Source organism: Perissodus microlepis, chromosome 9 (assembly GCF_051167445.1).
Source record: "Perissodus microlepis isolate ML-2025 ecotype Zambia chromosome 9, ASM5116744v1, whole genome shotgun sequence".
NCBI classification, from domain to species: domain Eukaryota; kingdom Metazoa; phylum Chordata; class Actinopteri; order Cichliformes; family Cichlidae; genus Perissodus; species Perissodus microlepis.
Window position 1 is genome coordinate 22,636,965 of NC_140469.1, and position 24,056 is coordinate 22,661,020.

General features: G+C 40.7%; 1 protein-coding gene across 2 annotated transcripts in view; it reads left to right on the forward strand.

The window, feature by feature from the left end:
• ralylb (RALY RNA binding protein like b) overlaps positions 1-24,056 on the forward strand; it is a 124,577-nt gene that overhangs the window by 31,039 nt on the left and 69,482 nt on the right. For both annotated transcript variants that reach the window (XM_084939669.1, XM_084939670.1), the window contains exon 2: positions 20,952-21,225. In XM_084939669.1, the coding sequence (XP_084795795.1) occupies positions 20,970-21,225 (256 nt within the window). In that variant the 5' untranslated portion in view covers positions 20,952-20,969. The remainder of the gene's footprint in view (positions 1-20,951; positions 21,226-24,056) is intronic.

Sequence of the window (24,056 nt, forward strand, 5' to 3'; positions counted from 1 at the left end):
TGAATTTCATATTTAAATTGTATATTATAATTTTCAGTGACTTATTAGTTGAGATTGTTGACAACGAGCTGTTTCTTTATACATAGCACCCATTGAGTGTAAATACTGATTTTATTTTTTGATGTCACTGATTTGGGAATCTATCGACTATCGTTTGATGATTCATACTATGTCTCAAATCTTGGACGAACTTTTTTACAGTTGTATTTCCTGACCCATTGGTGAATAGTTCTGCTAGCATGAAAGTGGTTGCAAAGATGTTGGGGTTTAGCAAGTTGCCACAGCCACCAGCAGTTGGTGTGGAAGATGCTAACTTGTCTGCAAACACTTGCACACTACTTCCCAAGTGAAATGGAAATGGAAGTTCAACGCAAACCAGAAACAGAAACTGTTCACATTGAAAGTAAAAGTTTGCCAGGAAGTCACTCGGCTTGTGACTGAGGTCTAAGTGAGTTCACAATGACAAGTATGGCCACATGCATTGCACTACATGCCCCAGTGTGGCGTGGCTTACTTTTTACCCACAGTGATAACAACTTTGGCATTTTAATGGCAATGATAGAAACTACCATACAACTTTTAGCTAGTGTAAGGGAGGTACAGTAACAGTTTTCATGATAACTCAAATTAACACTAGCAAGTTAAGATCAGCTGATTTTTTTTTTCCATTAGCCACTAACATTATGTGTTGTGACTAATACATGTGGCTAATAAATGTGTCAACAAACATGGTCAAAAGATGCAGCAACTTCTCATCTTTGCTTTCAGACAAAAACTACCATGGAATACAACCTTTATATACTGTATTTATATAGTGCAACTTCACAACAACAGTCATCAAGCATTGTAGGTAAACCTACTCAACTGCACATTAATGCAAATATTTAATCAGCCAGTCACATGGCGCTAGCTCAGTGCATTTAAGCATGCAAACATGGTCAAGAGGACCTGCTGAACTTCAAATTTAGCATCAGAATGGGAAAGAGAAATTATTTTAGTGAATCGGAATATGACATGAATGTTGGTACCAAAAAAGCTGGTCTGTGGATTTCTGAAACTACTGATAGGATTTACCAATAACTGATCCCAAAACAGTGAGTGGCAGTACTCTAAATAAAAATTCCCTGTTGATGTCAGAGGTAAGAGGAAAATGGCTGCTTTAAGCAGCAGTAACTGCAGCAGAAAAAAATGCTAGATGCCGCTCCTGTCAGAATAGGTAACTGAAGGCTAGAATTCCAAAGGGCAAGTTTGATGCACACAACATGAAAGCGTGTATCCATCTTGCTTCATATCAATGTTTGAAGTTGGCTGTCTTGGTGAGCATCATTTAAAATCCACAGACTACCTGAGGTTTTTTGCTGATCATGCCTTTTCCCCTGATTTCTTGAACATGTCAATGAGGTCACTCAAAAGACCTCTATAACCACCAGATCTCAATGCAATAGAGCACTTCTGGGATGTGTGGAATTGCACATTCACATCATAAATAGCTTGCTGACAAACCTACTACAACTGTATGATGCTGTCATGTTAATATGGATCAAAATCTCAGAGCAATGCTTTTTAGCACCTTTTTGAATCTCTGCCAGTTCTGAAGGCAAACAGGGTTCAACCAGTGAGTACATATCACTGTATAAGTTTTAAACCCTGAAATATTCAAGAAACAATTTAGTCTATGATTGCAAGGTTGCATTTTAGGAAACACTTCATACAATAAAAACACTTCTCAAATATAACTGGTTAAAACTACTTGGATTATAACTATACAAACCTAAACCAGCTTTTGTTGTTAAAAATATAGTCTTTTGCCTACACATTCTGCATGCTTATATGCAGATATCTTTACATAGAGATTATACAGACACTAAAGATTCCAAGATTTTATCTTATTGTTAAAGAAGTGCTACTGAGTTTATTCTTTTTTTCCCTTACATTAAGTCCATTACAGATATGGAGTTTACTGAGCTGCACTCACATGTGTTCAGTCCTTAATAAAGCTTTCCGGACAAATCAGTTGAAGAGTTAGACCATCATTCAGCCTGGGCTGAATGATAAATCTCATATGGTCAGCAGATTATTTTGAGATTATTAAAAATTCTTGCCCACAGGCAAGTTTTCTAACAGTGACTGTTATGGAAACCAAACTGTATCTAAGCTAAAGCATGTAGCATGTTTGCCACATGCTACATTTTATGAAGCACACCAGTCAGTCGGTGGTGCAGTCAGAAAGAGAGGCAGAGAATGAAGGAGGGGTGCAGTGCAGTAGGTATCAGGGATTTAACTAGAGAAGGAGCAAAGGTGATTGAGAGAAAAACATCAGGTCTGTCAATGCTGTACTTGGCACTCCTCGGAGAAATGTGAGGCAGTAAACACTAAGCCGCCTGCAGCTCTGTCATACATGTTATTAGGTTAGCTAAGGAAACCCAGGCCTAATCCCCTTCAGCTCTGCAAGGCAAAGTAGGGAATTATCGCACGGTGATTATCACATGACAGTGTTTATAGTTTTTCTAAAGTATATCAAGAACTTTGCAACCAGGGAAATAATAACAGCATGTGGTAAGTAGGAGTTTGATTTTTAGGGTGATTCACTTTATCCTGATTACAGGATTGTAAAAAACACTTCAGGTGGCAAAAAATGAAAGCACATTGGGAAACCTATTATTGTGTAATACTTGTTATTACTCTCCCACCACCACAAATTAACAGGAGTCACTCTTCCATGAAAAAGCTGTTTATCTATGTGGTTTAAGCGCTCCGGGCTTGGTGTTGCGAGGCAAAAAAAGACCCCATCTGTCATCCATTTCCCCTCAATTCTTTGATCATTTTGTGACCTCTTCCGCCCTTTTGTAGCACAGCATTTTATTCGTATGACGATTCATCCGGCACTCTATCGGCAGTAATAATGCAATGTGACAGACATTGTTTAGGGCGTACGAGTTGTCTCTCACGGCAACAAACAAGTGACGAAAGGGATGACGTGATAAAGCATGAGAAGATGACAGAGAGCACAATATCAAAGGTTTAGCAGTTTAATTCACCTTAACTTATGCAAGCGTTTTCTAAGTATAAAGTGTCAAATTTTCTTGGGTAAGATTCCATGCATCAACATTTTTCTCAGTGTGCACTGATTTCTGCTTTTGTTTTTTAATCCACTAATATATATATATATATATATATATATATATATATATATATATATATATTTGCAGAAGTCATGTAAGTAACCTTTGCTCTGTCTGAATATGGCGATGAATTTCATTTTGACAGTAGGAAATATTTGTCCCATGGTCCGATGACAGTTGTTAGTAGATGAAAAACAGCCCCAGTGGTGTTTCCATTTAAAGGTGGCCCATCTCCCTCAAAGCAACGTTCCCCTCATAAGAACTTTTGCCATTTCAGCGTCTCAGTTCATGTATTGCTGCTAAGAGGATGTGAGCGTTCATCCACAGCTAGAATGTCATTATGTGGCCAGGCTTTTGCACAGTGCTTTAAGGCTTACATGTCATCCAGTGTGCTGCTAAAAGGATCTGAAGTCTTTCAGTCACTACAAGTGCTTCAAAGGCTGTTTTACATGTAATTATTTCTAACGGGAGTGATACTTTGCTTAGATATAAATAAATCCTTAGACGGGAGTTTTTAAACCTTTTAGTAACATCTGAGCCTTTTTTGTGACAGCAGTCACTCTGAGCGAGTATAGGTGTCATTTTACCCCATGCATGACTGATGTCTTACTTTGAAAAGAAACCCTTCAAATACATATGGCATTGCTGCTTTTTGAAGCGAGCTACTAAGATGGTAGTTTTTTTTATGTCTATTTTTGTGTATTGTTTATTTTGTCTGATGCAAGTGAAGTTTCTCACGCTCGTCGGCGTTGTGCATAAAGGCATATGGTGCATTTTATTTCATTAATGCAAGAGGAGAAGAAGTGTTGAGGGCAGCAGCCAGACTCCATAAGCCTCCTCTGCTACACAAAAGACAGAATATGCTGTCAAACTGTCGAAACTTATACTTCGAGGCCTGTGATCGTCTTGCTGTGTGAGGCTCTCCGTTGCTTTTATGTCTGCGGCGTTTGCGTACAAGTGTGTGACTGACTTTATGCACGTGAGTCTGTGTATGCCCATGTCCTCGTGTTTGCGTACTATTTGGGGGTACACACATTTGAGAAAGCATGCATGATTGTGTGTGCATATTCAATATGTCTCCCTCTCTTTGAAAGCCCTTACACTCTGATCCATTTTGCTGAAGTGTGTGGCTCTTACACTGCGCATCAGTAGACGTGATAAATGGAAATATGCCGGAGCAAGACGAGAAAAGAAACTGCTACACCTCATGAAGCATGATGACGGCTTCATTGCCCGGGGAGGCCCTTAAGGGTTCCCTTGGGCTCCAAGTAACAAATGTTTTAAAAATCTGCATCTGTGGCTTCAGTACTGGCTGGGGTAATTGAGCTGTCTGTTTCAGAGTAGAAAGAAATAAAAGCAAATTACTACCTGCTGAAACTGTGTTTGCATTGCCCATTTGTAAGAGACATTAATCTCTAAGTAAGGTATCACTGCCTTTATCTTATTGTCTTTGCAGCTCTTCTTTATTCTCAATTGTTTAGATAGCCAGTGAACTCTTAAAGACTATAGCTGTCAGCAAACACTGAGACGGTTTTAATTGTGCTTTACTGTTATGGTACAAATGCAGTACAGGCTTGTGGGGGTGTGATGAAGTGTCTAATTACAGATGGAGAGGGTGGGAGCCAATTTCAGTGGCGACACCACATGCAGCCAGCCAATTAAATATAGATGTTGAAGATTCAGTTTTCCCAATACATATCATTTGCTTTCTGTTTTTGTTTATGTTTGCTTGTTTTTGCTTTTGTCTGTGTTTACACGAGTGTTCTCTTTTTTATTTTCTTCTGCCAAACACTCCTTTGCATTGCATTTAAATTCATTACAGGCATTAGTGAGTCTATGAAATGCATCATGTCAGTTGTAGTAGAAATGTGGCCTTTTGGGGACTCCTGGATTATCTAGGTTCAGATTTACATTCAGGATCTACTAAGTGTCCTTTGATTGGGGGTGGGGGGGTTTATGCTTGGTTTATGGAAACCTAATGGTGAATATACAAACATGTGATTTTCTAAACTCATTGTGAATATGTCCTCTGTTTCTGTGTGACGATCTTTGCATAACTTTGTTTGAAAGGATGATTGATGATAACTGTAATAAAGCATTGTATAGGAAAACAGCGTTAATGTTGCAGAGTGCATATTGCTCTGATGGAGAGCAATTTCATCAGAACTCACTGCACAGTGAGCTTCAATTTCCATGTATGAAACCCAAGTGGCAACCTCCAAGCCTTAAGTGGCCACTTCAGACGTTCTCCAAAAACAAGTCAGTCCCAGCAGACTCCCGTGTTAAAATGACTAAATTTACCACAGAAAAAATGTGTGTGTTCACAGCCAGCTACAAAACTAGCTAATTTACTCCCTTCAGAAAACCTGCACAGGAGCTGGTTTTATATATAACTCGTCTTTTTTTAACTTTGGCAGCATTGCAACTTGTTGTGTAACTTGTGTGAGCTTTTGAAGCATTTCTTTTATAGAATTATTTGATAAAAAATCTGGTGTGCTATGTGGTACAGACAACTTTAGAAGTCTAAACTCATCCTTAATAGTCTTTCTGATATTCATGTTCAAACATGGCCTCCAATTTCAAAGTGTGAAAAAAGCATGCTGAAAGTGGGTCGATGCTTCATTTTCCAATATATATCTTGAACAGTGTTTGATATATGAGGGTAAATTTTCACAGCAGTCATTATATATTTCCAAATTTTGGACCATGACATTTTTAAGGAAATCAAAGATGACTGAGCAGAAGGACCACACTGATTTGATATTAAATGACCCAAATGTTAACACTCCCACTTCAACATGTTGGTGACCTATGTGCTATGCAATGGGGCTTCACAAACCATTGTGTGACATTTTTGTGGCTACCTCTGTTTTTAATAAGCAGTCTGACAAAAACACATTTTTAATGTAATGTTACAAATCACAAACCCTTAAAGAGCTTTACAATCTACAGTATTAGTGAAAGAACTACCTCTCAGTTCACTAGCTTTTATACTGACTAATATTATTATGCAATGATCACGGGGGGCTTACAGAAAAGTAGGCACGGATGTGACACCGACTAAAGACATATTTTGTCACAAACTGCACAAAACAGTGGCCTCTCATATGAGCAACTCATATGAACAGTTTGTTTTAAGGTGGGATGAGTCATCAGGACTTTATGGCATTAAACCATTTTTCTCATATTTACAGTCTTTTTATATGCACCAATTAGACACATGAGTGATTTTGTCTCGTCATTTGAAAGAAGCCTGCAAGGATGCAGTAATGAAATATTCTACTCTTACACCCAGGTTTTCTCTCCATTCTTCCATACTGTTACTGGGAATATTTCATTATTTTCACGATTCTGCCGCACAAAGACGAAATAGGAAGCCTGTGTGAGAATGATGCAGTTGACACATGCGGTGTTAATTAGTAGGGAAATATTGATTTAACAGGTGCAGGTAGAGAGACTGTAGAAGTCCCTAATGAACATTTCCCTAAAGATGTGTCATTCAACAAGATTTTCATCCCAACTATTTCTTGAGATTTCTCTGATGCGCAGGGTAGTAAAAAGATAACATAGATCTACTGTAAGCTCTCCAATGACTGTGATGAACTTCTGGAATTACTAATAATTCCCTATTTTAGCTAAATGTCTACGTTTGACTGATCTCAAGCAGCTGTAATTACCAAATGTCTGCAGCCAGAAGCTTTGTATTTCACACAGGCGAGGGACAGACTTTGTCTCAATTAGCTTCCGGCATTATCTCCTCTCCCTTTCTCTACACCTCACACCTCAGTGGCACTGACAAGGATGTTTGTACCTGCTATACACAGCGGCACTATCAGTTCAATCCTTGGCATGACTTTGAAGATTAGTCACCGAACCGTGAAGAAGCTTTTGAAGTGTTGGGGGGTTCTTTGAAGTTTGCAATACAAGTTTTTTTTTTTTCTTACTTTCTCGCTTTACCTTGTCAATGAGTTACACAAAGTTTCTGCTACCTTTGAACATTTAGCCTGGCAATGAGAGGATGGTGCCGGCGCAGGCATAAACATGACAACTATGAAGATTTGTATCATCAAAGTCCATCTGAGGAGTGTTTCAAACTGTCTTCAGTGTACATATCCTACAGGTCCCTTCACGCTGAACTGTCAGGCTTATTCTCAATGATTAGTATCTCCTTCTTTGGGAGACCACAGGAAATGGAACAATGTGACAACTTGCTCAGGCTGTATTTACTCATGTTCTCATTTCATGCATGTTAAAGGGTCCGATTTAACAAACAACTAGTTTAGCAAACTTTGGTTGTACCAATAGTTTTGAAATATTTATTCTTGTCAAGCGTACAGTGATAAGTGACTAGAATAAACTTTGCATCCATTCTGCACTTGGCAGGCAGAGAGATTATGAATAAAAATGAAATTAACATTGGAAACAGTGAAGACATAAAACCTGCCCGTTGAAGCTTGATGAACACATAAAGGAAAAACATGGCCAAATTTTCTTGGCCCAGTCCCCACGTCTAGGCTGAATGTCTCTGGCTGCTTACCTCAATACGAAACTAATGAATTTCTGGTGATTTGATTGATTGTGTTGCTTGTGGTGTGAACGTACGGTTGAGCCAGCTGCACTTCACAACCGATGGAGAACAGGACTTTGCCTCTCAGTGCCTCCAAACCATCACACTCTGTTTACCGCCAGCAGAAATATGTAAACAAATCCAAGGCAGGGCAACAGCCAAGCATCTTCTTTATGCAACAGTTTCAGCACCAGGCGGTGCTATAGGGAAAGGCAGATGATACCAGAAAGGACCTGACACATAGGTCATAGCTAGATTGCAGATGGCTGACCAGCAGCTCTGTAGCACCACCGGAGAAGAGGCGATGCCAAATATATCTTCCTTATCACCCTTTGGAGTTTGGCTCAAGAACAGAGGACACTGTATATTCAAATGCAAGGCCAACAATGAGAGCAAAGTGCATAAAAGGTGAAATATTTGCTTATTCTGATGACATTATACAGATAATATCCCTTCCTTTCTGCATAGTAATTCTGTAAATGAAACCCGTGAATTTTAAGGTCATTTAAATTCTACTGAGCTGTTGCCAAGCCTTTGAAGCTCAGAAATTGCCTGTCATCCTCTTACAATACCGACTATTGAGCTAGTGCAGTGCATAGGGACGCCTATAAATAAGAAATATCCTTCTGCAAACTGTTAATTGTAGCAAGTCGAGAACAAGATTCAATGAACTACTCTCTTTCAGACAAAACATACTGCTTTATGGCTACATGACTGCAGTACTAAAACCCAGGCTGCACTTTGTATTTTCATTACAGTCAAACCAAACACCTTTAAAAACTTAAGATTAATTCTGCTAATGAAGAGTTGGGACTTTGTTTTACTTCTCCTGCAGAGTAGATGTTAACAAATGCTAATTTGCCCCATTAAAAATTTGTCCCAGCTGCAGCTACAACCTGGAGAGCTAATGATGACACATCCAGATTTAATGAGGGAAACAGAACGGTCATCAGGCCAAATAGGTTAGATCCACCAAATCAAAGAGTAGCTTTACAATATTTGAGCATTTTTACACTCTATGGGTTAATGTCAGTCGGAATTTTATTAGCTTACCCTTATGAATTTTAATGCAGTATAGCAATAGTTAAAATGCAGTTGCACATAAAAAGATAATTAGCAAAGCACAACCAACACAATAGTCGTTAAGTGCCAATGTGTCTTCTCTATAGTAATTCCAAAGGAAGTGCTAAAGTGAAATGCAGATTTGAGCAGATTCCACGGTTTCTCTGTCAGCCCTTTCAGTACCCGTTAGTGTAAACCAGAAACAATCGTCTTTCTTAAATTAACATTGGATAATATCGTGGCTGCCTGTAGTGGTGAATTCACAGAGGAGCATCTCCAGAGCCTGCAGTTTCCCGCAGCTCTGCTGATTTTTATGTCATCCTCCAGTTGCAGGTTTTATGAGCCACAGCTTTATTATTTTGGTTCACTTTCACATCTCTCATAGGAGACAGCGTTCTCATTTGAAAAATCTACTGTACAATACCTGTTCATATCAACAGCAAACATGCAAAGTTTGAGACAACAAAGAGCCCCATATTTCATTTGGTAAAGGAAAAAGTAGGAAATGTAAAAGGACAATACATATTGTACCCATTTTTCCCCAAAGCTGTGTGTACGGACAACTGTTTGTCTGAATTTCTTAAAGTTGATAATAAATTTAATTCAGCTCATTTCCATGTTTGTCCAAAAGTGGACAAAAGTCAGAGAACAGTTCTAGAAAGTTTAAATGAATTAAACCGAGTTCTGGTGTTCACTGTGCTGAGTGTGGTTTGATATATGAAACTGTCTTCTCTATTTTTTTTTTGAGTAGGTGAATTTATTGTAATGATAATAACTGCTATAGTTCCACATGGCATGAATATTGGTCGTTGCATCACACAGTGGTACCCTAAATGATGATGCCCAGAGGATATAGCGATCCAGCCCACATTAAGTAAAGTGTGGCATTGCTAATATCCTCATTTTTTTAATCACTAAATACAACTAGTGCAAATATTTCCTGAGTTTGAATGCCACTTTATTAAAATCACTCAGAGCAGAACGTTTATTTAAGCTTATTTTAATGTGTGCTCCCTGCTTAACGTACTTAAGTGTACTTACGTACTGCACTGCTGTCTTTCTATTTCTGTTATGTAAAGCTTAACATTCCACTGCACCTAACAGATAGAAATTTCCATTCACAAGCACATCAGACTTGATGAATTCCTCTGGTTTGTAAACAATAATGTATGTATGTATATGCAAGTAGTTAGTTCCACCTGTGATTGATTTCTTTTGTTATTTTGCTTCTTGTACTAAAGTGAATGATTTCGGCTCTTTCCCACCCCTTCTGAAACGTCTTGATTTTTGATGTTATTTTTCTGCTTGCCCATTTTGAGGAGGTGGAAACATCCAACTGCACTGTGGATAGAAAGCTTTTAGATATCCCGTGGAGCTATGTTCCATAGTGGAGAGGAAGCTTTCAAAACAATCATGCAGAGTGGGTTTTATATCACCCCGATGCTATTCTTACCAATCAGATTGGATTAAGAGCAGACAGAGATTGATCTATGCTGCGCTCGAGAGCTCACTGTGTTTGACCAGATTAGTTTTAACTCTGTGCAGCTGTATACTACCATGGAAAGAAATGAAATCATGTCAGTGCAATTGAGGTGTTCCCCTGTCAGTCACAAACAGCAGACTCCCCCTGGATAATAAGAAATTCCACTTGTATATCATCCAATGTTTGCTATGCCCCGGCACACGGGAGTTTTTCCCATCACATTTTACCCATCACTCTCGTGCAGGTGAATGAGAGCCAACTGAGAAATGACTCCATTTGCATGTTAGCTAATTGTATCGTTCCTTCAGGCTTTCTAATAGTCAATGAATTTTCTGAGAACAGAGTTCAGGGGAATAAAAATGGTTGGCGCTGCGACGCATATAGCCACTATTTGTAGTGAAATGAGGTTTGCTGCAGGTAAGAGGAAAAGGGGCCCGATGTGAAGGGCTGTGGTATTGAAGTTAGACAAGATGTATGAGGTACATAGTCTTTCTTCCAAGGCTATAACCACCCAAGTAAGAAAGAAATGCTGAAGCATAAACTGAACAAAAAAGTAATAAAAATTAGTAAGCACAGTCTGCTTTTTTTTTTTTTTAAATAGCATGCTGTGCCACATAAATTACACACAGGAGTATTGTATCATTACTGTCATTGCTTGTACTTAAAACTCATTTCACAAGTAAAAGCACACTAGAGGAAAAGTTAAGTAATTTATTAAACACGGGTTGCATAACAGACGTCATTATTGACTAAATTTTGTCCATGAGCAGAGAGCTAATGGATGCACTTCATCCATTAGAATGGGGTTCAATTAAGAGCTGTGATTTTTAGGCCGTGTCTTGGGACTATAACGCCTATTTAACGTATTAGGAGGTGGTGAACGTGAGTAAAACAACAACGATCCTTTTGGCTCTGCTTTGGTCTCCACCACCTTCTCAGTGTCATGACAAACAGGTTTTGTCTCTACGTTTTAAGCTTAATATTCTTTATTATTTAGATTCAGGAAATTGTTTATTCTTTCTTGTTATTAGTTCAAGCTTAATTTTGAGTCCTGCTTTTCTGTACCTTCAGGGATTTTCAGTTTCTTTTGAATTCTGCAACTCAATGCAACAATATTACATTTCCTGGTTGCTTTATCTTTATGCTCCCAGTTTAGTCTTCTGGGATCCCTAGCCTTCAGCTCTCTGTCACTGGAAACCTAGCTCCTCTTTGTGTCTATAGTTTGTTATTTGTGTCTTGCTGGTCATATTTTGTTAGTGTCATACTGTGTTTCTGACCCTCTTCCCCAACTGCATCACCTGAAAGAGGTTCATCTTTTGTGTCTGAAATTGACATGACATTGAGGGGAAAATCTGGTTGATGGGGTTAAGACAAGGCTACAGTAGTGTTTAGTGTTTAGTGTGTTTAGTTAAAAAGCTAAGGGCAGCTTTGAAGATGAGATTATAATGATTATAATGATTTAGCAGCCTCTGAAAACAGTAATTAAATATTTAAAACCATAAATCCCATTCATGGTTTAGGTTAGCAGTCAAAAACATCTCTTACCTTAAGAGATGTTGCTCTCTTACCCCATGCAATTAACTGCTCAGAGAACAAAAAAACAATGACTTGAGATAGTCATAAACAGTGAGGTTGTGTAAATGTCCCATTGAACAAAATTTATCTCACATTTATAGCACTTCAAACACCCTTTGCCAGCAAAATTAGAATGGCTCCTCCTCCTCCTCCTTTTTATAGGTCCTCTTTGCAGTGGTGTAGCAGAGTTGAAGCTGAGGCCGGCACTGTGTACCTTGACTCATAAAGCCAAAGGGCAGCAGCTGATTGAAAATGTGGAGAGAATTAGTTTTATGGCTTCCTATCTTGGAGACTGGAGTCCTTTATTTAAGATGCAAATAGAATAGTGGAAAGTGCTGTATAGCATTAAATGTGTTTACGGCCTTTATTCTGTTCATATTAAATTTAATTTCCGTAACTGTTCCTTCACCTTTAAATCAGGCGAAATGTTGGGAGTGCTGTTTCTCTTTGGATCACAATCGTTTCAGCCTCTGACCACACTTCACAAAAGTGCACATATTTATGGCTGGCTGCACGACTGAGATACTCTGCGACCTATAATACAAATAGAGCTGTTGATTTACAAATAGGATTTTTTTCACAGTTGTTGCTGTTGCTTTCACGGGCAGAAAGACACATTTTAAGTCAAGATATAAATGGAAGAAATCTTTGAAGCAATTATTCTTTTTTTTTTTTCTTTTTTTTTTTTTTTGTGTCCCGTTTGGATCTTTAGCCATCAGAATTCTTGTCTTAAGGCCAAGAAAGATGCCAAGCGGATTTATTTTACCAAGTGGATCATCATGGCCTTGCCATATTGGTCCATTTGATTGACCTTTATTATAATTATGTATTTATTTTATTTTCGGTTGCTACAAACGGGACAGACGTGACTGGGGGATAGGACAGGGAGAAAGAATGAAAGAAAGAGAGGGAGAGAAAGAAAATCAAAGGGGAGAAGAGACGGTGAGAAGGGGGGGAAGAAAGGAAAAAACAAACAAACAAACAAACAAAACGCCTGGATCACCTGTATGGAGAAAAAAAAAACAGAAGAGAAAGCAAACAACAAAGAGCAACATAATAAAAACAGCACCATCACAATAAACTAGCTAGCAGTAGATAACAGTAGATACTAAATAATAAACGATATTGTGCAGCATGCAAGATAGACAGCGCACAATGTGCTTTGAGGCAGCAGCCAAGAAAGGTGTAGTCCGCGTCTGTGAACACCCGTGTGTACACCTGTGTGCATACCTGTGTGGATCAGCATGCTTGTATTCCAAAGGTTTCTCCATGTAACGATCTGCTAGGGAGTGTGGGGAGCCATAGCCCCGTCCACCAGGGTATGAAGCAGGTATGGAGGAGATCCAGGCCCCAGATATCCAGAGGCCCCAGAGTACAAGGACCCGAGGAGGACCACCAAAAGGGGGGGGGAACCGTGCCACCCTCCTGGGAAGAGCTGAGTAGAGCCCCAAAGGGGAGGTCACCCCGCAGCTACGGAGCAGAGGCCAGAGGGGGTTGCAGTGGCGTGCCCGCGGGCTCCGCCGGCAGCCAGCTGTGCCAGAGAGGACCGAGCTTCAGGCCCAGAGGCCAGAGGCCTGAGGGCATCCCACCCCCCGGAAGGAGCCCAGCCGGGCCACAGGCGCCCGGCCCCGCCAATCGGCCACCAGGAGTGAGCCGGTACATGCATGAGCGCCCAGCCCCAGATGACAAGGACCACCAACACACCAACGTCTAAGGGCATCAGCCACCGGCAGGGAGTGTGGTGAGGGGAGATAGGCCTCCGTACTTTAGAGGGCCTGAGATGTACCCAGAGAGGTTGAGTCTAAGACCCAACCTGACATATAGACACAGACAAACAGGCACACGCGGACACAGACGTGCATTCCCACCCCCATATGCACAACCAAATACTCGGCACTCACCCAACGTGTAGACAGACACAAATAGACACTGCACAGACAGTCGCACTCCCCAAACATACTCTATATCCCAGGTCCAGGTACCCCCGCCCCCAGAGGGGCAAGCCGCACCTAGACCCAGGAGATGTAACCCTTCTCTCTGGGGTGGAGGCAAGCGGACCACCTCCTTATCTGCAGTAGCAGGGAGGGCCCGCATCCCAGACCCCAGTCTGACGGCCAGCACCTCCTCCCAGCCCCCCAGCCCTGACGGCTAACAGAACCGGGGTGAGTGAAGACCTCAAACCTCCCTACGCCCGCTCATATGTAATGTTGTTGTGTGCTGTTCTAAAGTGCATTTAAAACTCAGGAGAGCATGGTACTAGCTTCCTCTCAGAGAGCAGCACGGCTCCTCCCGAAAACCCTCAGTGTCTAAATGCATTTAAAATTGAGGGTAGGGCACCAGCGCCAGAGGTGGGTTGGAGTACAACGACCATCCTCTGGATGCTGTAAAACGTGCCCACCCCCAAGGCCCTATATGTATGTGTTATGTGAGAGTGTGAGTAATGTGGATGTCTAGGTTGCAGAATAAAATTGAGGCACAGGCGGCCAGAAGGGGACAGAGGGGGAGTGCCTCCCCTGCACCCTGGTGACATACCTGCACCCCAAGCCCTGCGTGTGTGGGTGGGTGTGGTAGAGCGGGAATAGGAAGGCAGCTGAGGATGGGGAGGGAAGAAAGGGAGGGGCAAGCGGCCCCTCCCTGGGGCCAGCTCCCCCGCTGACCCCAGTAGGCACCCCCACGCTCTGGAACCCACCAGGGCAAGGAGGCCCAGGCCCATCCGGACCGGGGCCCGCAGCAGCAGCACTGCCCAGCCCCACAGAGTCCGGGGCAGCCCACCCGACTCCACCCCAGAGAAAACTGCACCCACCCCATCATCCAATCATCTCCCAAACTACACAAGACAATAGACACCCAGGTTGAGTTCATTCTCCCCCTCTCCTATATCTCTCCCCCCACCTGCAGAGTGAGCTCCTGTAGTGAGGAGACCACCTGCAAAGATGTAACAACCTCCCCACCAGTTAGAGAGCCCCCTAGTTGGGCCGATGCACCAGAGGTCCCCTGCACTGGGGCTGAGCCCCCCTGCACCCACCCGCCCACTACTCCGGCGACACAACAGCCAGGACCCAAGCCCCCAAGGCCCGGCCAGCACCCCAGACCGGGGGGCGGAGCACCCCCAGACCCCCAAGCCTCCACGCCCGTCCCGGACCCTCCCAGGGGCAGCCAGGCTACCAGGCCAGTAACCAACGTCCGCCAGCACAGACCCTCCCCCATCTCCGCTGTACGCAGCCACAAGGAAAACACCATCCAAGAGCCCCAGAGCTTCTAACCAGGTCATGGCCACAGCCCCCAGGTTAGGCCCTCCAGGGAAACGTCCCTAGGGACTCCCCAGACGCCCTAAGGCCGTCCCTACCCCCACATCAACCACAATAGCGAAGGCAGGACCAAACCATGACCCCCCCACCCCCACTAGGTGATGAAGCCGATCAAAGGAGCCCAAAGGGATTGATCAAATGTGATGGCAGAGGTTGTATCAAGACTAATGTGATCTATTAGATGGTTTTTATATTGGTTAGAATTAAGATTATTTTTATTTTTCCAGTTAATGAGGACCATTTTCTTGGCAATGCATAGGGCCGTAAAAACAACGTGGGCTGTGTTTATTTCTGCAGTGACCTCATCCAAGTTGCCCAGCAAGCATACTAAAGGGGAGGCTGGAATGTTACATTTCAGACACTTTGATAAGTCTTCACATATCTCACGCCAAAATTTCTGAACTGGTGGACAGAACCAAAGAGCGTGGATGTAATTATCCGGTGTATTTGCTGTGCAGTGTGAGCAGTTGTTGGAAGGCGTATAGCCCATCTTGAACATCCTATGACCAGTATAGTGCACTCTGTGTAATATTTTGTATTGTATTAATTGCAAACTGGGATTTCTGATCCATTGAAAGGTTTTTAAGCATATCTGAGACCAAAGGTTTGGGTCTAAGTTGATTGATAAATCTGCTTCCCATTTTGCAATAGGAAGGGATATTGATTCATCTATTTTAGAAAGTGTTCTGTATATTTTAGACAATAATTTGGGGGGTTTTAGACTAAGAAATTGTACCACACTTGGTGGTGTTTGTAATTCAGCTTCACTGGGATTAAATTTCTTTTTTACTATGGATTTAATTTGTTGATATTCCAAAAATCGTTTCTTGTTGATCCCATATTGTATAACTAGTCTGTCAAATGAAATAAAGTCTGTTCCTTCCAATATATGTTCCAAGTATTTAATTCCTTTGCAACTCCAATCTGAAAAGTTTATCATATTATTGTTTTGTAATATGTCCGGGTTGTTCCAGATAGGTGTACGTTTGCATGGGATTAATGAAGACTCTGTCATTTTTAGAAACTCCCACCATGCTGTCAGAGAAGAGCTAATATTGATGCTTTTAAAGCATTCATGTCGTTTGATGTTTGAGCTGATAAATGGTAGGTCTGAAATTTCTAGGTTATTACATAGTGCCTGTTCTACATCTATCCAAGGTTCATCTAAGAAGGTGTGTTTAAACCATCTAGAGATGAACTGAAGCCTGTTGGCTAAAAAATAGTGATTAAAGTTAGGCAGATCTAATCCTCCTTTATCCTTGGTCCTTTGTAGTGTTTTTAAGCTGATACGTGGGGGTTTATCTTTCCAAAGGAATTTAGAAATGTACGAGTCCAGAGATCTGAACCAATCTTGTGATGGCTTATTTGGGATCATTGAAAATAAATAGTTTATTTTTGGCAAGATCATCATTTTTATAGCGGCGACCCTTCCCATGAGTGATATGGGTAAAGCAATTATTCTAACTTTGCGGTACACGGTGACAACGCTTTTGGAAAAGGTGTATCGGGTTACCTTTCTCTGTTCTGTTTCAGCGAGCAGCTTCTTCGGCCTTTCCTCAGCCCGTCGAGCTGCCTAGGCAACAATCAGAGCAGAGAGGCTGAGGCATCGTGAAGAGAAATGTACAGTGGTGGAGTGGTAGGAAATTACAAAAGGAATCAATTCAATGAGTTCCCTCCATGAAAAAAAAATGTCTATAAATCAGGCAGGTGGCCAGAGCCAAACAACAACCTTTTAAGAGCCTGTCTACCGAGGCACAATGCATTACAGAGCAAGAGAGAGCTCAGTAATATGGCTACTTCTGCACGAAACCCTTTCTTTTTTCACTCAACCGCTAACCCAACACAGCAGTGCTGTCAACTACATAACCTTGATGCTTTTTCTACTGACCTTATTTGTATGTCTTTATCATTGCCATGATATTGGGCTTCTCTTACAAAACATATTAGAGGCAAAGCATGCTGCGCTTTTCTGTAATGCCAGAACATCAAAGTGTTTTTTTCCCCAAAGGAGACGTCCACCTTTTGAAAAATGTGGCACTTATTCTGACACGACCACGCCGGCATGAAAGTGAAAATGAAGACTTATCTGTCTTCACCTCTTAACTGTCAAAAGGCAGTACAGTTGAAGCTGTAATCGTTTTTAAAGAGTGGGCTTTGAACACCAGGTCATTACTTTTCCTCTAAAAGCAGTTTGCAGAGCACGTTTCTGTGTTTTTTTGATAACAAATATCAGGTCCTCTAAGACAATTCTTTTTCCAATTACATTCCTGGTTGAATATCACTTCCTGCGCTGTTTTCCCATGTTTCTCCCTGTGACGCTATCACCTCAGAGGACAAGAAGCTTAATGGAGGTTGTAAATATACTAAAAGGCAAGGTCAGCAGGAAAACCACTGATGGAATAAATTAGTGTCCCGTTCTAAAGAAAACAACAGAGAAGACAACATGAAATATAACAGTAAGAAGGGGTAAAGTGGTCCGAAGGCCAGTATCCACTCCTGATTTATTAAACTAGAGAGGCAACCTAACCCTTCTCCACTGATGTGTCATGTTCCCTGTGACCTGTCCATGAACATCCATATGGCAGGAGTGTCAGACTGGGGTTTTGAACTAGCATTAGGTGGTCACTGTGGTGCTCGTTTGAGTTAAGACATGCATATCTGCACCACATCAATTTTCAGTGTCTGCCACTGATAAATGACAAGGCCACTTGAGGGCTGGTGAGCAGGAGTTTATTCCCACATGTGGCAACGTGCAGAAACAGCACATCCATGCAACACTGTAAACCCGAGCTGCTGTGCAACCACAGTAGGTGCAAATAGTCAAAGAAATAACATCCGACGTTAGGTGATATAACACATAAAACATGTGTTGCCAAGTGAAAGAGTAGCGGTAGTGTGTGTTGCCTGATCCCAGACTCAGGTGTAATGGATGCATGACACAGAATATTTCCTCTGTAAATCGCACGGCTGTTCCACTTTCCTGGTTGACTGGGCAGCTTTCTTCTTTATCTACTGTGGGTTCAGTGTGTGAATTGCATCCTTTTCAGAATTATTCTCCTGCCACATACAGCCAATTGCCGAACAAAGTTATTATGGGACAGCACATCACAATAAAACTACACTGTGTAATTGTGCAGAGATTGACGCTACGCAGTGGGCAATCAAAGCTGCCGCGCCGTAGGAGTCTACAGCCGTTTGCATTGGAAATTATGTTTGGTAAAGGGAAAGAGACTGCCAGTCAGAAATGTGTACATGTGTGCGCTTGTGTGTTCGTGCACGATATTCCAAGAACATCAGCGTTACCTTGGTTACTAATCCTATTTACCGAGGATTGGATCCATTATTCAGGTTCTTCGTCTCAAAGCTGAATAGTTGTTATCACAGTGTGTCAGGGACAGAGACTCAGAGCAGGCAAATATTAAATATTCAGTGTTTTCTTCACAATATTTCACAGTATTTAATGGACTAACTGTAATCCATTTTGGAACATAAACTGTAATGAAAACCGGGATTTTTCCAGCTATAAAAAAACAAAACGACATGCTTGCAGTGAAAAGAAAATCAAAGGAAAAACTGGTGGAAAATTTTGGGGGGATCAATTTACCTATCTGCCGTTTGATAACCGTAATTAAACATAAAACAATGATCGCTCAATAGTGCATCCTTTCATTGGGTAGGCATAATTGCCCCGATGCTGCGACCAATCATCTTTCATGAAAACTAACATTCAAGCCATGAAAAGGTCATTTAGGAATAATTGCAGAGGAGGCCTACAAAAGCTGAGGCTAATGTACGTTGATAACTTGACAGCACAGAAAAGTCTGAATAAAACTGTAACACGAATTACAGCCCACGCTTTATGTGATCAGTGAAATGGCACACAAAGCATTAGGGATGCAACAATATGGGTATTGAGATAGCAAAGCTTTTTCACTGACAGCTACTGTATTTGGTTTTTCACAAAGCGGAGAGAACTGCTGTGACATTCACATATTGTTGCTTCTTCTTATGCTCCTCACAATCATCCAGTGGTAGCATTTCAACCATGCAAAATGTGGCTTAGGTAAGCAGTTGACTGGCCAGTGACATTGTACTTTACATACAGAGAAGGAAACCTTCAACAACAACAACAACAGCCTTTTCAACAAAAAGGTGCATTAAAAAAGTAGAACCCAACTAGGAAAAAGGGTAAAAGTTTAAAAGTTTAGTAAGCTTTAAGAAAATGATATGTTGCTATCAAACAAGTCATTTAGGTTTATCATTTACTAAAAACTAGCTATAATTTGAATTTAATATGATAACATTGGTACATATAATAACACACAGCACTGCACCTGTGCCACAACAACAGTAAGGCCAATCTCACTCCCTTCTTGGTGTCATTTAACCTAAACCACAATTTTTGTTTATAGATGATCTATATAGTATTTATTAACCATTTACAGAGCTTAGAAACATCAATCCAGCTCCACCTGTCAGAATGAATGTGGAATGGGTAAAGATCATGCATTCAGACTGATTCAGGCCCAGCTCCAATTCCTATCCTGTCATCTCCCAGCGCTCTCTGCCCTGATCCACTCAGAGTGGCTTATTTTGTCCAACACAACCTGTGTTCCTCATTCAAAATTGCTCATCCTTCCAAAATTACACTGAAAGATCTAAAATCTAATTAAACAACATGTAGATAGTTCTGTAAAAGTTGACATGGTTGCCTTTACTTCACATTTATGAAAGAATTGGAAAGTTGCCCTTAAACGTGAAGTACTTATAGTCACTTAACTGTAAATATTAACAGAGGCCGTCATTCATCAGTTACAGACCAATTATTATTAAAAGATGTGTAAGCATTAAATAATGGTGCAATTTCATTAACAGTAAAAGCTTTATTTTTATTAAAAATGAATTTTCCATTCAATAACTACAGTTAGTATAAAGTATTACTGGAAAAAAGGAATTATCCTGCGTTTCATGGCGCTCCAGTGTGTAATACGAGTAAATAAATGTCAAATGATTCAAGTTAAATTGAAGTAATGTTAAGTGTATGTTTCAAAATCTCCTTTCCAGAAGTCTGACTTTTACTTCATCTTTTTTTCTATCTAGTTATATTTCATGTCACATTTCATGACAGTGGATTTGTCACCAGCCAATCACATGCCCCCAGCTGGGTCAGTAAAACATCCATTCACAGCAATGCTGTCAGTTGCTGGAGGAACCACAGAGAGACTCTGTGTGTATGTTTTACTCTTTAAAGTAGTTGTCTGACTGAGAAACAGCTTTAAAAAACCATGATGCCATGTTAGCCAAGGTCACAAACCAGCACACCGAGCTGGCTGGGTAAGTAAGTAAGAAGCACATGTATGTGATGAAGAAGCAATGATCATCATTCAGAATTGGTTAAATTTAGTGTTGTTGCGAGTCCTAAAAGAATAACTGGCCAACTGTGCTATCACTTGTTTTCCAACTAAGCAGCTCAAGCTTTAGATCTGTAAAGAAAGGTCAGTTGTTAAACCGTTATCTTTTTTCTTTCCTTTTTTTTAAACTTGCAGTGTTTTTGATTTCTCTAAGCAGCAGTTAGGTTACTGGTGACAACTCTGCAATCATGAAATGACTTCTTTAAGAGTATTATTAGATATTTTACTGATTCTGAATTAGTTCCTGAAGTTCTTCGACAACGGTTCCATCTATAATTGTGCTTATTTATTTGACTATCTGTGTCATTATGTTATATTTAAAAAATTAATATTAAACACTTCCTTTGGAGCAGAATTAGCTGGAGTTGGCCTGCCCGTCCTCTAAAGCTTTCCCCCTCCCCTCCCCCTCTGTCTGTGTCCCAGGAGGGCAACTGGAGGAGAATGACTGGTAAAACTCAGACCAGCAACGTGACCAACAAGAATGACCCTCGTTCCCTCAACTCCAGAGTCTTTATTGGCAACCTCAACACAGCCATCGTCAAGAAGACCGACATAGAGGTCATCTTCGCCAAGTATGGCAAGATAGTGGGTTGCTCTGTGCACAAGGGTTACGCCTTTGTACAATACATGAACGAAAGGAACGCCCGAGCAGCGGTGGCGGGGGAAAACGCCCGTATCATTGCTGGACAGCCTCTTGGTGAGTCTTTGCTTTGTTTTTGTTTTGTTCTTTTCCTCTTTGCTCTCAGGTATCTATCATTTGCTATGCAGATTTTATTAGTATGAAAGCCCAGTGAAATATAGCCTATACTGTATTTCACGAACACTTTCCTCTTGAAATACAGAGGCTTGATCTTTGCTGGAGGAATGGATTGTCTCTCTCGGGAACAAAAACTGCCTTAGGCATCTTTCAGACTTTTAGTTTAGAGCCTCTCTTGGCTCCTAAATGCTGAAATGTCTGTGTTTGTTGTCATGCTGTTTTTGAGAAAATCCCTGCTGAATCATTTAACTGATCCACTAGTGGATGTAAGCACAGTTTGATTTTAACATTTACTAAACATCAACTTGCAGAAAGTGTGTCAAAGTTCTTGTGACATACTATTTAGAGTGGAATGGAATTTATTATGTGGCATGGGATGCACCTCCAATATGCTGTGCAAGCACTGCTACTCTACTGTGCGTGCACTTTTTGTGTTTTATGTTGTTGTTGTTGTTGTTTGTGAGTGGGAAAACTTTTCATATTTGGAATTGTTTTGTTCCTGGCTGGCAGGCAAAATGTTTAAGCAATCAAAAGACGTGAGTCAAAAGTTAACGTTTTAGACAAATGGAAACAAATTAGAAAACTACCGAAGAATCATTGTTATACGGTTTTGTGTGTCTTCACTCCAGAAGCAAACAACGCTACAATTTAAGTTTCAGTGTTGAATTAAGTTTTGTCTCTGAAGGGCATTGTCTGGGGCCTTATCTTGTTAAAACATCTTTGCGAAGCCTAGGGATGAATTGCAAAGATACAGCGGAGCACATTCCTAGACACTACTGCTATCAAACATAATTTTAAAATGATCATGACCAGATAATGCTGTGCATGCAGGCAGGCAAGCAAGAGACCTTTTGATTAAATTCTCTGCAGCAAGTTTAGTGTTTCAACTAGGGAGCCTCGGCTCTTCAGTGAGTGCAATGTGCAAGTTTTACTGAGTGTTAGTCATAATGCAATAACAGTAAAAAGAAATTAAACCTTCTTTCAGTTCTAAGGACCAAATAAACCATTTGGTCCTTAGCACATCTTAAAATTAACTAAATGCAATCTCAGATGAATTCCAAAACATGGTATATTACACTGTGTCATTATTTATATAACAAAAGTCAAACCAAATGCAGAAGCAGTTTGCAGAAAGCAAAATACATTCTTACAGCTTCCGTAAGAGACTTTAAGAGACTAAGTAGCAGTCAGGTGCTGCTAATCAATGCACTTGATAATTACATCAGGAAGTGTGAGCACCTTATAAATGCAGACGTTTTAGTGGTTTGCAGGTCTGGAGCATTCCAGTGTGGGTTAAAACATTACCAAGGAGGAAAGACACCAGAAACGATCTTAAAGAAAGAATCGTTGGTGCCAGTCTGGTAAGGGAAGTGTTGCAGGACAATTTGCAAACAATTAGAAATGCTTCATTCTGCAGTGAGAAAGAATACTCACATGTGGAAAACATACCAATTACCAATCTTCCAGTGAATGTACCACCCCAAGGTCAGACTGTGCAGTCCTCAGACTGCTCAATGAGCTACATCTCTACAGGCCTCACTTAGCATGTTAAATGCTGAAGTTTATGACAGCACAATTAGCAAAAGATGGAGAAAGTATAGCTCATTTCAAAGGGCTGCCAGGAGAAAGCCTGTTCTACTCTTGTGTCTAGAAAGAAATTAGCAGCATGGCTTAGGTTTGAAAAGTTGCAGCTGAATCAACTTTCTTGATGAATATCTTTTGGACAAAGTGGTGTTTGCCAAACATGATGCTGTCCATTATGGCCAAACACCAAATACTGCATTTCAGCACAAACACATCATACTAAGTGTTAAGCACAGTAATGGAGAGGTGATGATTTGGCTTGTTTTATATACCAAAGTAATCTGGAGTCAAATGTGAGGCCATCTAACCAACAGTCAAAGTTTGTACAAAATTGGGACAAATTAACAGGACAATGATCTCTCTCCTTCACTCAGACTCAGTGCATTGTACAGCTAATAACAACGAACTAAAAATGACTGGACAGGTATGGCGTGGCTGGAAGGGTTTCCAGGAGAAAGCCTCTTCTCTATAAAATGAGATATTTGTCATTTAGGCTCTTATTTCATTGCAAAGAAACACGAGGCTTCCTACGGAAACATTGAAGAGGTATGATAATAACTGAACCCATAAAAGAACATAGATACAAAGCCAAGACATGGACATAATAGTGGACAATAAGGTAGACGTACATGATCACTTTGGTTACCTTGCAGTTTTGTGTCTTTATGATGTTGTATCATAAAGACACAAAACTTTTGGTTCCACCATGATTTTTCTGTGACTATGGAGTAAAGAATGACACAGCTTGATTGTCAGCTTGGACTTGAAAGTGGTCTTTCTAATCTTTTTGAAAAGGGAACATTTAATGAAAGAAAATGCAGAGCTCATTTAAAAGTTGTCTCTTCTGCATCAACCAGACAAGTTATTGATCTGCCTCCTTTCGACACAGCTTATATCTACCAAAACACCAATAGTCTGACACCGGTAGTCTGACTTGACTCTCACACCCTCCTATAAAAGTCTACTCATGTGGTTCTTTCAGCTGCTTTTCTCTTGTTAAGATGTTGAGCTGCTCATGAAAGTGTTTCCTCTTTGCCAATTATTGGATATTTCCCCTGCACGCTTAACAAATGAAATGTTCCTCCTGAAAACTGATTGTGTGATTGGAGCGTTCTAAAACAAATAGTAATAATAAGAAGAAGATTTTTTTTTTTTGAATTATACTATTTCTCTATCAAGATAAAACA